Here is a 15,482-nt window from a genome sequence, read left to right on the forward strand (position 1 = left end):
AGGTAACCTGGTGAAGTTGGTTTTGTCACTAATTATTAAAAGCTGCACAAATGGGAATGGGAGGGAGGAGTTATCCACAACATGACTGAAGGTGGGGATGAAGAGGTTCGTGGGGGCAGATCTGTTCAGTTGCTAGTGTATCTAAACACCCGCAAGATATTCCCTCCCAGGACTGAGAGTGGAAATGGTACCATGGACAGCGGCAGAGTCGCCAGCAGCGTTTTTCAACAGGATTCTCTGATCTTTGTGCCACTGGGAACTTATGAGAATACAGTCTGAAGCCCCACCTTATGAAGTAAAACAGGTAAATAATCTTACTAATGATTTAAAATCAGATAGGTATATGATTGCAATAGTCTGTCTGCTCTGGAGCCTTAAAATTAAATAATGGCAATACTTTGGCATCTGAAATGAGAAACCGTGCAGTTCTACATTACAGAAGTAATGTTTATAGAATTATAATGCATTTAGATTTTAATCAGCTGAAAGAAAAATACCTAAGATTAGAAATATCTAATGCATGTTTTTCTTGTCTAAGGGACTGGAACCTAGCTTTCATAGTTGTGCTACAAACAAATCTAAAGAAAGAAAAAAACGTTGTATTTTAAGAGCCAAATAGCTTTTCTGTAACAGCCCTGTGTGTTCATTGTTGGTTCAATTTGCTACTTAGAGCTCCTGGTTTGAAAACCATTCAGTATCCAGCTGATGCTTTCTGTGGTCTTTTCATTATTAATGATGCTAATGTGATATCATCAGCAACCTTATCTCCTAAACACTACTATTTCCTTTACAAATACAGCTTTACATTGTATATTTCTGTGTCTGGACATATGAGCACAGACAAAACAGCACTCTTTTTTGAACAACACAAGTTTATTAATCTCATTAGCACTGCAGTCAAACTGGCATTTATATGTCACTGGGAAATTACAGAGTATGATTATTTTATAGCATAACCACATTACTTTTAACAGTTTCCCTGAATTCTGTTAGTAAAAATCTTCCCCAAACCCTCGGTGACACCTGGCAACTAATGAGTGGCTGTACCTAACCTCAGAATTAAGAAACAAAAAGAAAACCTGGTATACTGGATTCTCTTATGAGTTTTAATTCTTAGGCAATTTCAAGCACCAACGCATTCTCTATATATTTCAACAGGACTGTCAATTTAAAGTCATTTTGTGCTGGTGATTAATGAAGAGTGATATGACAAGGACCTTTAAAGTAAGATTGGGGTATATGTGCTGCCATACATATTAAAAAATTAAAAATTTAAGAAGACATTTGTCAAGAACATATCAAACTATATGCAAAATACTTATAAGGGTTCTTAAAGATAAAGTACACTCTATGAGTAGGTTCCTCCTAAAACTAATTTAGTCTATAGATGTTATTGACAGTAGTGTTCCTACACCACTTTTTGGTGCCTGCTTTATGTTTTTTTTGTGCACTGCAATAGCATAGTATCTGAATAGCAACATTATGAAAGAGTCAGTGACCAGTCAATGGTCTGAATGACATCTAGAAAGAGAACAATTAGAGGGCATTGACATAAAGTTAAGCATTATTATGAAAACATAATAGTAAATATCTAGAGAAAGGCTTAAAAATGTGGGTAAATTAACAACATTTGAATGGGGAATCCTGGATTCCAGTCAATTTGTATATTCCAAGTATTTTCCTTATTTATGACAGACAGGTCAAGCTAGCCTGTAAAGTTCAACTAATCCAATAGGCCAGTTTGATATATTTGAGCTATATCAATATTTATCACTGTCTGTGCCACAGGGCTGCATATATAGAGAACGCAGACACCAAAACTGCTTTGTAACCGTGAGATAAAAGAGGCCATGTGCGAGGCCGATAAGTGGTGTCAGTATGTGTTGGAAAATGTCTATTCATACAGTTAAGTCGGACCGTAAAATTATTTTGCTGTAAGGCCCAGTAAAAGGGATTTGATATCTCAGCCCATCTAAATGTCAAAAATAATGTCTGGTATGAGATGTCCAATTCCATGCAAAGCTATGAGCAAAGTGTTTTCAAGTTTTTAGTTTTATTATTAAGATGATTAATATTGATTTAATTAATGCTCATTCCTAGCTGATTGATTTTAAAAAAAAATTAATTCAGACTGTTTCATTCTGGATCTAAAAATAAACTCAATCTGAATTGCTATTTGAGTTGGTTAATCCAAACATTATTATCAACAATCACAATCTACCATTTTATAAGAATTATTGTGACAAAAGATATGAAGTAACCTTAACAATCACAGGACAGTGCCTGGGAACCAACCAGACAAAAGGCAAATAGGTCAAATTCACCATGCCTATAGCTCAAGTAAATTTTGCAGTAAGAATAATTTTGTAGAAAGAATGCTGTGAACACAATAAGCCATTTGCTACCATTATAAAGTTATCAAACAAATTAATAAAAGCATGATATACACAGAAATAATGTAGTCAATAAGTCATAGTTTCTCTTTACTTATATCCACCATTTTTATTTTGTATTTTCAAGTGGTAGTGCTTAGGCACTATGATGGGTGGTAACTCTCCTAATGGAAAATCCTTTTATACACTTGCACTAAGAAATAAAAATTTTAATATTGAACAATGTTTTAATTATGTAGGAATAAATGTAGAAAAAATAAAAAACAAATTATGTAGAAATGGTACAAGATATATTTCTTCATGTGCATTTTATTTTATAGTACTTGAAATAATTGCACTGTGAAGTTTTATTTATATCAGTGTCTGGGGATGAATCTGAAGTTAAGTATTCTTAGAGCAATGTTTAGCTGGTGTTTATTTGCTTCATAATAATATATATATATAAATATTATAAAATAATATTTATTTACTTGTCTCACTGTTATGAATGCAATGCACAATTTATTAGGGCCTATGTGCATGTATTGTTATTGAACTGTAAAGGTGAAATATTCAAACATCAGCCAGCTTGGATATGTGTCTCTTTATACTTGAAAAGATGCAAATATGCCAATTAAAGCTTAGCACTATCACAAAAGAGGGCAAGTTGATATTGCAGGGCACCATTTAAGTGATTAGTATGCTGGCACAATCAGATACAGATATGAATGTTATGTTAGTCTAGTTAAGTCAGCTGCTGCCATTTCTTGACAATAAATCAAGATGCTCTAATGGCACAGAAGTTTATATCATTCAACATTGCTTCTGAACACAAAATATAAGACAATGTAGCAGTTTTTACCATTAACTGACTGTAGCAACTTGACAGTTACATGTTTCATTCCCCCAGATGCTTTGAGTAGACCTTTCCTTAAAGGACAGCTAATTAGCTATAGCGCTATATTATATTTCTGCACTGTAATCTCTTAAATGTTAATAATTTCCTATTATTATAATTGAAATATATTTATTTTTTATAAAAATGTCAGCTAATTTTCTATATGAATTCGCCATTCAGGTTGAAAAATTGTTTAAAGCAGCCGTTTACAATCTTTTTTTCACCTTAGTTTTCCAGGCCTCCCACAATCAATATTTCACTGTAACTTATATATCCCTTAACAAGCCTTCAAATAATTTGCCCGCCACAGATGTCAAATTTATGGGCCTATAATTGCCAGGCTCAGATCGTAATCCCTTTTTAAATATAGGAATTACATCAGCTTTTCTCCAATCCATAGGTACCAAACCAGATGAAAGTGAATCTGAGAAAATCAGAAATAGTGGCTGGTCTAAAATTGAACTAAGCTCTCTCAGAACCCAGGGGTGTATGCCATCAGGCACTGAAGCCTGAATCATATCCTGAGTCAGCCACTGACTAGATTGAACTGAACCATCAATGCAGCTATGAAGTGAGCCTGGGAACTCCTTATTGTATACACTGAAGAAAAGAACTGATTTAGCACATTTGCCTTTTCTGTATCTGTTACAACCATACAGCAACATGCTCCACCCTCATCTTTTTACTATAATATATTTAAAAAAAACTTTTTGGGGGCAGTCTTAGCCTCTGCCTCAATGCATTATTCATTTCCTTTCTTTGCCTTCCGGATTGCTGATTTACAACATTTATTTTAGTGTTTATATTCATTAAATGCAGCTTCTGTCCCAACAGACTTGTAGTTTTTAAATGCCTTTCTCTTCTTTCCTATTAACTTCTTTACTTCTATATTAAGCCACATAGGGCGATTCTTAGAGATTCTACATTTACTCCTTAAGGGAATAAATTGAGAACAGTAATGATTTAATATCATTTTAAATGACAACCATTTCTGTTTTGTGTTTTTAGCGGAAAACTTAATGCCCCAATCATTACTCTGTAGGGCAGCCCTCAAGGCACTAAAATTAGCTTTTCTGAAATTCATGGTTTTTGTTGCCCCAGTGTATATTTATGTTTTGCACCAGACATTCAATGATATAACATTATGGCCATTATTACCCAGGGGTTCAATGACTTGTACATTTGCTATAAGTTATGGGTAATTTGAGATCACTACATTTTTTCTGGTTGGCTCCTCAACAACCTGTGACATAAAATTGTCATGCAACAAGTTTATAAACTTGTTCCATTAACTGATCTGGCAGTACTGTTGCTCCAGTCAATATCTGGGTAATTAAAATCCCCCATTATCATTTCCTTACCCAAACTATCAGCCTTTTCTATTTGCATCAGGAGCATAGTCTCCTACTCCTAACTTACATTAGGGGGTCTATAGCATACCCCTACAATTAATTTGCTGGACTCTTTACAATTGGTGAAGAACTCCACCCATACGACTTCTTACCCCTCATTTTCTAACATAACCTCCTTCTTTATGTAAGCTTTTAAATCCTGCTTAACAAACAGACCCCTCGTCCTTTTCTATTGCCTCTGTCCCTCCGAAAAACAGTATAGCCGCTGATATTAACTGCCCAGTTATGTGACTCATTCAACCATGTTTCGGCCACACCAATCACATCATATTTTCCCTCCAGCACCTCCAGATCTCCCATTTTACCAGTCAGACTCCTTGTATTTGTAAACATACATTTAATAAGCTATATGTAACTTTAGAAGCACTTAATGTATGTATGGGAAGATATGTGTGCACTTGAATGTGAGCCTTGTGGGAGCACTATTTTCATGGGAGAGCTTGTAATTGCTCCTTTGAACAGCAAAAGATCAAGAAGACAAGAAGTAACACATGCTGTTCTTTAAATCCACATGCATGAACATTTAACACTCACACAACTTCCAATTGACCTTGGTATTTCATGGTCTTCTCTGTCCCTGATTTCTGTCCCTCTCCTTTATTCTCATTTCTAATTTTATTTCCTCTCACCTGCTGCCAGTGCTATAACATGTATACTCTGCCACCCCCTGCCAAAAAAAGTTGGACATATTTTCCACAACTTGCACCCTAATCCTCTCCACCATATTTGCGGGTGCATTCTGTCCTACACCCTTCATGTGCATGCCCATTTTGTGGTAGAGAAACAGGTGGTAAACGTTATTTTAAAAGGGAAAAATAGCATTTTTTAATGTGCTTTTTCTTTGAGCAACTTCCCCTGGAACTTGTTTACAAAGGTCTGAAGCAGTGTAAAATAACAGCAGCAAATCTGGAGTTTGTATGACGCAAATCAAAACACATCTTGATAAATTACCAATTTATTTTACACTATAGTGTACACTGCAGTATTTTACACCATTTTTTTCTGCAAATTTACTTTTATACAGCATAATAAACAGGCCTCTTAGAATCTGCATTTCTTCTGGTCAGGTGATCAGTAAGTGAGCAGTAGCACACAAAACATCACAAAATAGTGTGCAAGGCTATAGTTAATGGAGTTAGCCAGGCTCCTAATACCAATCGCTTTATAAATAATTGCAACTTTGCAATATACATTCATTACAAATTTGCTATGCTATTAAAGTTATTTGTATATGTATTGCTAATGAAAGTGTTTGTCTGTCCCTTTCAATTCTGTCTGATGTCTCATACTGTTGATACAATGTAAGACAAGCCAGCTGATTAACAGAAATGTCTTTACAGGGGAACCAAGACTTTTGCAACATTGTTTAAAAAGAAACAACCAGGAGTTAGGCAAATGCTGCTTTTAAAAGCAATTGTTTAATCATTTAATTAATGTATATTGAAAAGTTACTTAGAATTATTGTTTTTTTTATTAGGTAAATTTTTATTTTTGGGTTGACTTGCCCTTTTATCCACACTGGAGTCATCAATAGCAATACATGAACAAGGCACACAGGGTTAGGCTTATACTCACATTACAGCACAATAGTCAGCATACATGCTTGCAGGGTCAATCAGGTAACAATGGATTAGTTGAATAATGATGGACCACTTCAGCTTTCAGTTCCTCATCCCCTTCACTTTCTCCTCATCTCTCACACTTTTCTTTTACTTTTATCTCTTCATCCTGCACACCCTCTCTGCTTCAATTTTGTTGCTGTCCACCAGTGGTTTAATTAGCTAGAAATATTTATCCTATGTGGCAGAAGCATACATTTTCTATATGTGTAGAGCTGCTGGGATGTTTTTATTTCATCCCTGTGCACAATATGCCAAGCCTGTCATAGTAGATACACCTGTTTCCCTCCCAGTAACTATTCAGATTGACACTACTTAGTTTCTATCTTAAACAGACGCAGCAGCTTGGAGAGCATGCAGGTGGTCCTGAGCTGAGTCTCCTGAGCTGAGTCTCCTGCCATATGTCAATCTCTCAGCACACTTCAAAATGACAGAAATATTAAGTATGTACAGCACCTGTGAGGGAGAAAAGAATACTACAGATGTAGTGAGAGTGACTCAGCAGAGGGATCACATTAAAGGTGCAGTATATTACCTGGATCAATTAGCAGTAAGGCAGGTTTTATATAGATATAAAAGGTCTTTCAACCTAACTTACTATGTAGCTTCTGTATGTAACCTTGTTAAGCACATGTACAGTGAATAGGAATTTGGCAGAACATACTTTTTTCTTATTATTTTTATAACAAAAAGTCATGATTTTTGTTATTTTTTGAGCTTAACAGGGCAAACAGGGAGACTGAAGCCACTCCATATTTTGTCTTTCTGAGGAAGATAATACCACTATACAACCCCTTCCTAAACCTTGTAACTGTCTTGTTAGAAGGAGTCTAATATACATGGAAATTATCTGTGAACTGGTCATATAATAATCTTTATCGCAAAGACCAAAACTATTTTGCCCTGTTTAGCTCAAATTCCCACCATGTTAAACAAGAGGGTATACTGCCCTATTTGTAATTTTAGTAGTGCAGCCCATAAGGAAAATCTGTACTGTGGCAATACACCAGAGAAACCACCTCAAATTGGATGGAGGCACACATTGAATGACTGGGTGACAGTTAACAAAAACACCAAAAAAAAAAAATACAGTGGCAGCCTTTCTAAGAAGATTCATTCACAAAAGAAGATTCATTCATGTACATTTAGGTGTGTCCCCCTACACATGTGCTTTCCCATTGTTAAATTTTCTGTGTAGCTTCTCAATCATTTGACTTCATATTTGCTGAAAACTTTTAACAAAGAGATAAATAGGCATGCACTGCAATCTGATCAGTACATGTGCCTGCCGCTTTGATTAGTGATAACTTGAAGGTTTCTTTTGAAAATATTAGTTGAAAATTTTTCTAAGTCCCAAAAAAACGCTGGCACATTTTCCTTTTTTCAGGGTGATAGGCTGCAAAAGAGCGTAAAGATTTTTTGGGGTAACCGGCTTCCCCCCTACATTTCCTAACATATAGAACATAAACTATACACTGTGCTCATGTGTAGGGCATTATAACAACTCTATTTTCTTTTATTAAGCTTCCCTGGGCTTGTGTAATGTAATGTATTTGCTGCAACATATATGTCTTTTGCCGTATGCAAAAGCAAACGCTAGCGGAACTTCGCTCTGCTTGCCGAATTAATGTTAGCGCAACTTCGCCAGTGTTCGGCTCCCTGGACGTAAATTTGCATGTTAGTGAATTAGTGTTGTCTGAGCGAATTTTTGCCTGCGAAGTGTTGCATTGCCTGCGAAGCCGTCGCTGGCATAATTTTCGCCACTTAGTAAATTTGCCCCATAGTCTAACCATGCACATTCAGTGATTACTCACATAATTCCTTATGTGAACATCAGCATCATTTTTTTTATTGTGGCTGTCTGGTAAGAAGGAGAACAGGGGAAGACTTTTGCTATGCCATTGTTTTTAGAATAGGACATGAGGAAGATTCTTTATCTGATATTTTTTGTTTTGCCATCTTACAGTGACTCCTGCAAAAGCTTTTCTCCATAAACATTATTGTTTTTGCTACATGAGGTATTTTAAAGTTTACAAAACAAAAAGGAAAAATACAAATGAAATATGTAACAATTCCAGCAATATTTAATGCATAATGTTTTGTAGGTTTCCATAAGAATGGTGCTGTTTACATTTGGCATTTTGCACATGCCAAAACTTCCTCTTGGTTTTTTTCCTTACATTGTTAAGCAATTTTTATGTTAACAGAGTTTGCATTATAAATATTTATCTTTTGGTTTGGCCCTATAATCCATAATAATACAGAAATAAAATGAATTTACTATTTGTAGAAACTGGTAAATATCATAGATGCTCTTATAAAGTCTATTACTCTGATTCCTTGTCTGAGATCAATATCAATTTAGAAACACTAACAAATCTATAATATAGATTTTCATTTGAAAACTCTCCTCATACTATTAGCAAAGTGTACCTATGGGAGCTCTAGAGTAGGATGAACTTGGGATTTTGCCATCATTTATTGTTTACATGGAAAACATATAAACATCTGTGTTACAAGTGTTAATATTAAATCATTTTAAGAATGTAAAACTTGAAAGCATGAAAGCTTTGAAACCACAACCTGATAAAATGTCAAAAATGCACATAAAGGGCACAAAGCTTGGGGGCACCAGGCATGTACCCTCCCTGTCGCCTACACCTAGACCAGCAGTGTTACTTCACTGAATTGGGCCAAGCGAGTGCCATTCTCTGAAGGTAAAACACGCTGATACATGCCTATCTGCGCATGCTCATTTGCATGGCCTCGTGCATGCACCCGCTTGTTCCCATGTGGCTGCGTGCAGCGGGGGCAGGGTGGGTGACGCAGCCTGAGGCGCCCAGCCAGCTTGGCCCAGCACTGAATGCACCTGTCGGTGCAACTGCTTCAGGAAGAGATTTCCTTACTTTCAAAGCTCTTACTTTAACTAATGAAAAAAAAAACTTCTATCCACACTTAGATGAAACCTCTTTTTTTCTAAAATGGGATACCAGGAAAACTCCCGGTGGGCCAAGGTGTCAGTGGGCCCTCCTGCTTCTAAACATTTTTTCCTATTTCATGGCCATTACCAATTTCTGTGAGAACAAAGAGGATTAATACATGGATTCATAGATTATGATATGTAAAGAAAAGAGTCTAGGAGAATAGAGGTTGAGTGAAGAGAGGAAGAATAATAGTACTGAGAATGAGCCCCTGGTCTAAGGTCTTTGGGTGGGCCCCTTGTGTCCCAGTCCGACACTGTGTGGGGGCCCCCGAGGTAACAGTCCCAGTGGGCCCAGGACCCCCAGTCTGACACTGGCTGTCAGGTAGGAACTACTAGTGAATAGAACACCACCAAGCTTTCTGTATGGTTTCATTAAATGTTATAGCTAGTTATCATAATTCTCCTTAAGCTTTGCTAGTCCATCTTTGTAACAGAGATCTTCCATATCCTTTTTCAGCTTCATAGCCATTCTCTAGACTTTCCTCAATTTTAGTAACATCCCTGAGTTCAATAGGGCTTCTTCTGTACATACTATTCCCTATTGTTTTAAAAAAATATCTATATTTTATTTATTTCTTGAGCTAAACAGGGCAAACAGGGACGCTGATGCTATTCCATGTTTGGTCCCTGAAAGGTAGACAATTAGATAACAAGTATAAAACCCCTTCCCTACTCCCTTTGTTGTGACTGGTTTGTAAGCAGGAATCATTTATGAAGGGGCATTACCTGTGCCATCAATGTTGCCTTAAGACAACAAATAACCAAAACTATTGATTTTTCATGATTAAAATAATAAGCAAAAAGTATGTTTGGCAGAAGACCTGTTCATGTTGAACAGCGGATATACTGCCCATTTAACTGATCACACATCAGTTCCATCTGTACAAGTGAAATAGAGTCTATGAAAATCTAATTACTCAAGGATTCATTTCATCAAGCCCTAAGGTCTGTTTACATTCACATTTACCATAGTTGACTGCTGACTACTTGTGTAAGGTAAGCTGTGTGTACTACTATACATTTATACATCTACATTATATACGTAGATCCTATACCGTATGCGTAGATCCTGCAACCCTGCTTCCTCTACTATTCTTTTTAAACTGAGAGACCTTTGTGACCAAAATATTATTTTTATAATGGAAACACATTCAAAATCTGCATGTCAGAAATTCTCCAATAGAAATTGGGGGAATTCAATTGCTGCTTCACAAGGAAAGCCATTTCTTTAATAATAAACTAGTACCTTGTACTGCGCCGTTCCTGTACCCGAGGTGGAAATTCGGCTCTTAAAGGCACCAGCGAGCGAGTGATCTTGTACCTGTAATTTTGTGATTGTAACTAAGATGTACATATACATAGAATGTCCTATTACTAGCAACTTTTTAAATGCTCGTCAATATTTATTTTTTATAACTTTTCGAATCACCTTCATCTTCTACATCTTTCAAATGGCGATCACTGACCCTGTAACAAAAAAAATATTGTTAGCTTAGTTTACTGTAAGCTTGCAAGTTTATTATCATTGTTACTTTTTATTCCTTATCTCTGCTGTTCATATTTTAGTCTCTTGTTTAATCCACTGTCTGTTTACTAAGGTACACAAGACCATAGCAACCAGCTAGCTGTTGAAATTCCAATCGGGAGAGCTGCTGAGCAAAAAGCTAAATAACTGCAAAAACATTAAAAAAAAAATAAAAATGAAAACCAGTTGCAAATTGTCTCGGAATATCAATGTCCGTGTCATACTAAAAGTAATTTTAAAGGTAAAAAACCCTTTTAATGTATAAAGTTGTAAATACTGAAGAACATCTTACCAATACAAATCCCAGATCCAAAGCATACCAGTTAATAGATCCAATAACTGTTTAGAGTTTATAGGTCTTAGTTGCACCAGCCATGTTCTTGCATTTGTGACCTTACATTTTATATTTCTACTAGACTATTCATTAATTAAATTCAACTTTTTCACCTACCATTGTCAAGAGCTTATGTAACTTATCCAAGTATATCACATTCCAAAAAAATTATTCCAAATCCTATTTTATCACATTAGTGAAGCAAAATGAACTTTAATTACACTATATAAATTATTTGAATCTTGTTTCCTTCATTCTGGGAATTCATAATTATAGCAAGCAGGCAGGAGCCATTTTGTGGACACTTTTATTAAGACAAGCCTTGCATCATCTCAAAATCTTGTTTGTGCACCAGAATGGAGGACCTGATGTCCATCCCCATGCCCTGGCTACACAACTAAATGGTAAAGAGAGAGGAGGAATGTGGGGAGTGCATTGACATCTAGTTATTGCTGAATGAAAAGTGAAAGTAATTGCCTGCCCCGCCTCTATGCCTAAGGCATAGAGGAGGGGCAGGCAATATTTGATTGACAGCTGAGATTTTTAAATCAGCTATGAACGCTTTAATAAAAAAAAGAATTTGGATTTAATGTTTAATTTGAAAAGGACTTTTATTATACAGCTTATTATGTCTGGGTGACAGGTCCCCTTTAATGTTTGTGCAAGGACTGCAACAGAACTTTACAAATATGACAAATGTTTACACCAACTTTTAGTCATAGGGCTATGTAATAAAAGGCACTAAGTGTGCCATGGGACAGTAACCTATAGCAACCAATGAGCAGGTAGAATGCACTAGTCATCTGTTTAAATGCAAGTATCTTATTGGTGCCATGAGTTACTGCTCCTGGGCAAACTTAGTGCTTTACATTACATATAGGGATGTTTTATTCAGCATATAAATACTGCAAAATGTATAATGTATTATAGTTTGTGGAAAAAACAAAAACCTACATAGTATGGGGCCCATTTACTAAAGGTTGAAGTGAATTTTCAAATTCAAAAACTTTGAATTTCGAAGTAATTTTTGGGTACTTCGACCATCGAATAGGCCAAAATTCAATTTTAATTGAAAATACTTCACAAACTTGACCATCTGAAAATCAAAGTACTTCAAAAAAACGTCAAATTCGACACTTCGCCACCTTAAACCTGCCAAATTGCTGTATTTCCTGAATTCCTATAAACTTTCGGAGTGTTTGGCTTAGTTTTGAGTAGTCAAAGTATTTTTTTGTAAAATCGTTCGAATCATTCGATTCGAACGATTTAATCAAACGGTCGACCGATTTTTACTTCGGTCGAAAATGCTTGACTATCGAAGTATCAAATTCGATGGCCGAATTTCGAAGTTTTTTAACCTCGAAATTCGATCCTTAGTAAATGTGCCCCTATGTGTTTGTTGTTCTCAAAAATATTTAGGTTTATACCCATCAAGGAAAATGCCAGTGCTAAAGAAGTCCAACTTGGGAAAAACAGAAGGCAAAAGCTGTGAAGATGCAGAGGTATGTGGAATCTGTTTTTAATTTATGATAATTATCCATCCATGTTGTACAATATGCCAGAACACTAAAAGAACAAGTAGGTGGGTAGTTTAGTTAGCAAAGAGATAATGGTGATATCAGATGCTTATGTGGGTGCATGTGGCAACAAAGTTTTAATATTCTGTTTGCACAAGATGTATGCAAATGTTGTGCTTATTGAGGCTATTAATTTAAAATACTTGCATCCCAGCATGGCCTTTGCAATTCTGTATAGTATGTTAAATGCCATTCTGTCAATCCTGCCTATTTTACTGAATCATGCACAGATGCACCTATTAAAGCTAATAATATATTTCCATTGAATCATTAGACACAACAGACTTGTGCCATAAGAATCACACAATAATGCTATTTCAGAAGAACTAAAACTTCATCAGATTTGTGAACAAGCTAAGTTGTGCACTATTTAATGAATCAGGAACAATTGTAGTGCATACAGTTCTCAGTGCAGCCACAGTTAAATGCTGATTGGGCCCTGAAAATTATTCTTTGCACATTGCACTGTTTGTGAACAACCCTTTAATTGTTTTTATACATTGTAGCATTATAAGTTTCCTGCAGCATTTAATTATCATTATGGTTGTTGTACATACTGTACAACACACTTCAGCCAAAAGATCACAATTTGAAGCTTGGTTCTCCTAGGTTTCACTGCATATGTAGACAGCATAGGCAATGTTTGCCTTTAATTACACTTGCTTATAGTTACATAGTTAAATCGGGTTGAAAAAAGATTTAACCCCTCCAAATGAAAACCCAACATCCATACACACACCCCTCCCTACTTTCATATAAATTAAATATACCCATATCTACACTAACTGTAGAATTTAGTATCACAATTGCCTTTGATATTATGTCTATCTAAGAAATCATCCAAGCCACTCTTAAAGGCATTAACAGAATCAGCCATCACAACATCAACCAGCAGTGCATTCCACAACCTCACAGACCTCACTGTAAAGAACCACTTACATTGCTTCAAATGAAGGAGTGGCCTCTGGTACAGTGATCCTCTTTATGGGTAAAAAGGTCCTCTTCCATTTAGTGTATAACTTGCATTTATATTATTTTTGCCAAAGTGCATAACCTTGCATTTATCAACATTGAACCTCATTTTCCAGTTTGCTGCCCAGTTTTCCAACTTAGACAAATCACTCTGCAAAGTGGCAGCATCCTGCATGGAACCTATAGTTCTGCACAATTTAGTATCATCTGCAAAAATAGAAAGAGAACTTTCAATGCCCATCTCCAGGTCATTAATAAGCAAGTTGGTCATGGTGACGATTTATTGCAGTAATAGTGAATTCCTTTTCTTCTGATTCAATAAATTATTAGTTTCCTTTTATTCAGTGGAGATATGAGCTATAGCTATAGACAGGGGCTGTTGGTTCGTATATTTTGTATCTAGTGATCTCAGATGACCCAGAACTTATAGCAAATGTGCAAGTCATTGAACCCCTGGTTAATAGTGACCATAATGTTATATCATGTCTGGTGCAAAAAACAAATATACTCTGGGGCAACAAAAACCATGAATTTCAGAAAAGCTAATTTTAGTGCCTTGCAGCCTGGCAATTATAGGCCAGTAAGTTTGACATCTGTGGTGGGCAAATTATTTGAAGGCTTGTTAAGGGATCACAGTAAAAATTTTGTCCTAGTGAATGGTATTATGAGCAGCATAGGTTATGTCAGACAAATTTGATTGCTTTTTATGATGAGGTAAGTAAGATGCTAGACAGTGGGGGGGGGGGCAGTAGATATGATCTATTTGGATTTTGCCAAAGCGTTTGATACCGTGCCCCACAAACGTCTGCTTTCTAAACTAAGGTTGGTTGGGCTTAATGAAGTAATTTGCACATGGATAGGAAACTGGCTAAAGGATCGGTACAGAGGGTGGTTGTTAATGGTACATTCTCTACTTGGAGTAAGGTTCTTAGTGGGGTCACTCAGGGCTCAGTATTGGGTCCACTTTTATTTAACTTGTTTATTAATGACTTGGGGGAGGGTATTGTAAGTAATGTATCAGATGACACAAAACTATCCAGCCCAATAAATTCCATCCAGGATGTGGCATCCTTGCAACAGGATCTTGTCAATCTGGGCAGCTAAGTGGCAAATGAGATTAAATGTTGATAAATGTAAAGTCATGCACCTGGGATGTAAAAATATCCAAGACACATATACCCTTAATGGGACTGCACTAGGAATGGAAAGGGACCTTGGAGTCCTTCTAGATGATAAACATGGCTGTAGCAAGCAATGCCAGTCAGCAGCATTAAGGGCAAATAAGGTCTTGAGCTGTATTAAAAGGGGCATTGGTTCATGGCAGGAAGCAGTCATTCTTCCTATTTATAGAGCACTGGTAAGGCCCCATCTAGAATATGCTGCACAGTTTTGGTCTCCATCACTTAAACAGGACATTATTGTATTAGAAAGGGTACAGAGAAGGGCAATTAAGCTGGTAAAAGGTATGGAAAATCTTAGCTATGAAGAAAGACTAGCCAAATTGGGGATGTTTACGCTGGAGAAGAGGCATTTAATTTGTGATATGATAACTATGTCTACATATATAAAGGGATCATATAATAATTTCTCTGATGCTTTATTTACCAGTAGGTCTTTCCAGCTGACATGAGGTCACCCATTCCAATTAGAAGAAAAAAAGAAATATTCGGAAGGGTTTTTTTACAGTGAGAGCTGTGAAGATGTCGAATTCTCTCCCTGGATCAGTTGTACTGACTGATAAATTAGATAGCTTTGAGAAGGGCTTGGATGGCTTTTTAACAAGTGAGGGA

General features: G+C 36.2%; 1 protein-coding gene across 1 annotated transcript in view; it reads left to right on the forward strand.

Annotated features, from left to right (window-relative positions):
- Positions 1-6: 6 nt before the first annotated feature.
- chat.L (choline O-acetyltransferase L homeolog) overlaps positions 7-15,482 on the forward strand; it is a 65,086-nt gene continuing 49,610 nt past the window's right edge. The window contains exons 1-2 of the mRNA XM_018225547.2: positions 7-304; positions 12,563-12,645. Of these exons, the coding sequence (XP_018081036.1) occupies positions 12,583-12,645 (63 nt within the window). The 5' untranslated portion in view covers positions 7-304; positions 12,563-12,582. The remainder of the gene's footprint in view (positions 305-12,562; positions 12,646-15,482) is intronic.

Source organism: Xenopus laevis, chromosome 7L (genome assembly GCF_017654675.1).
Source record: "Xenopus laevis strain J_2021 chromosome 7L, Xenopus_laevis_v10.1, whole genome shotgun sequence".
NCBI classification, from domain to species: Eukaryota; Metazoa; Chordata; class Amphibia; order Anura; family Pipidae; genus Xenopus; species Xenopus laevis.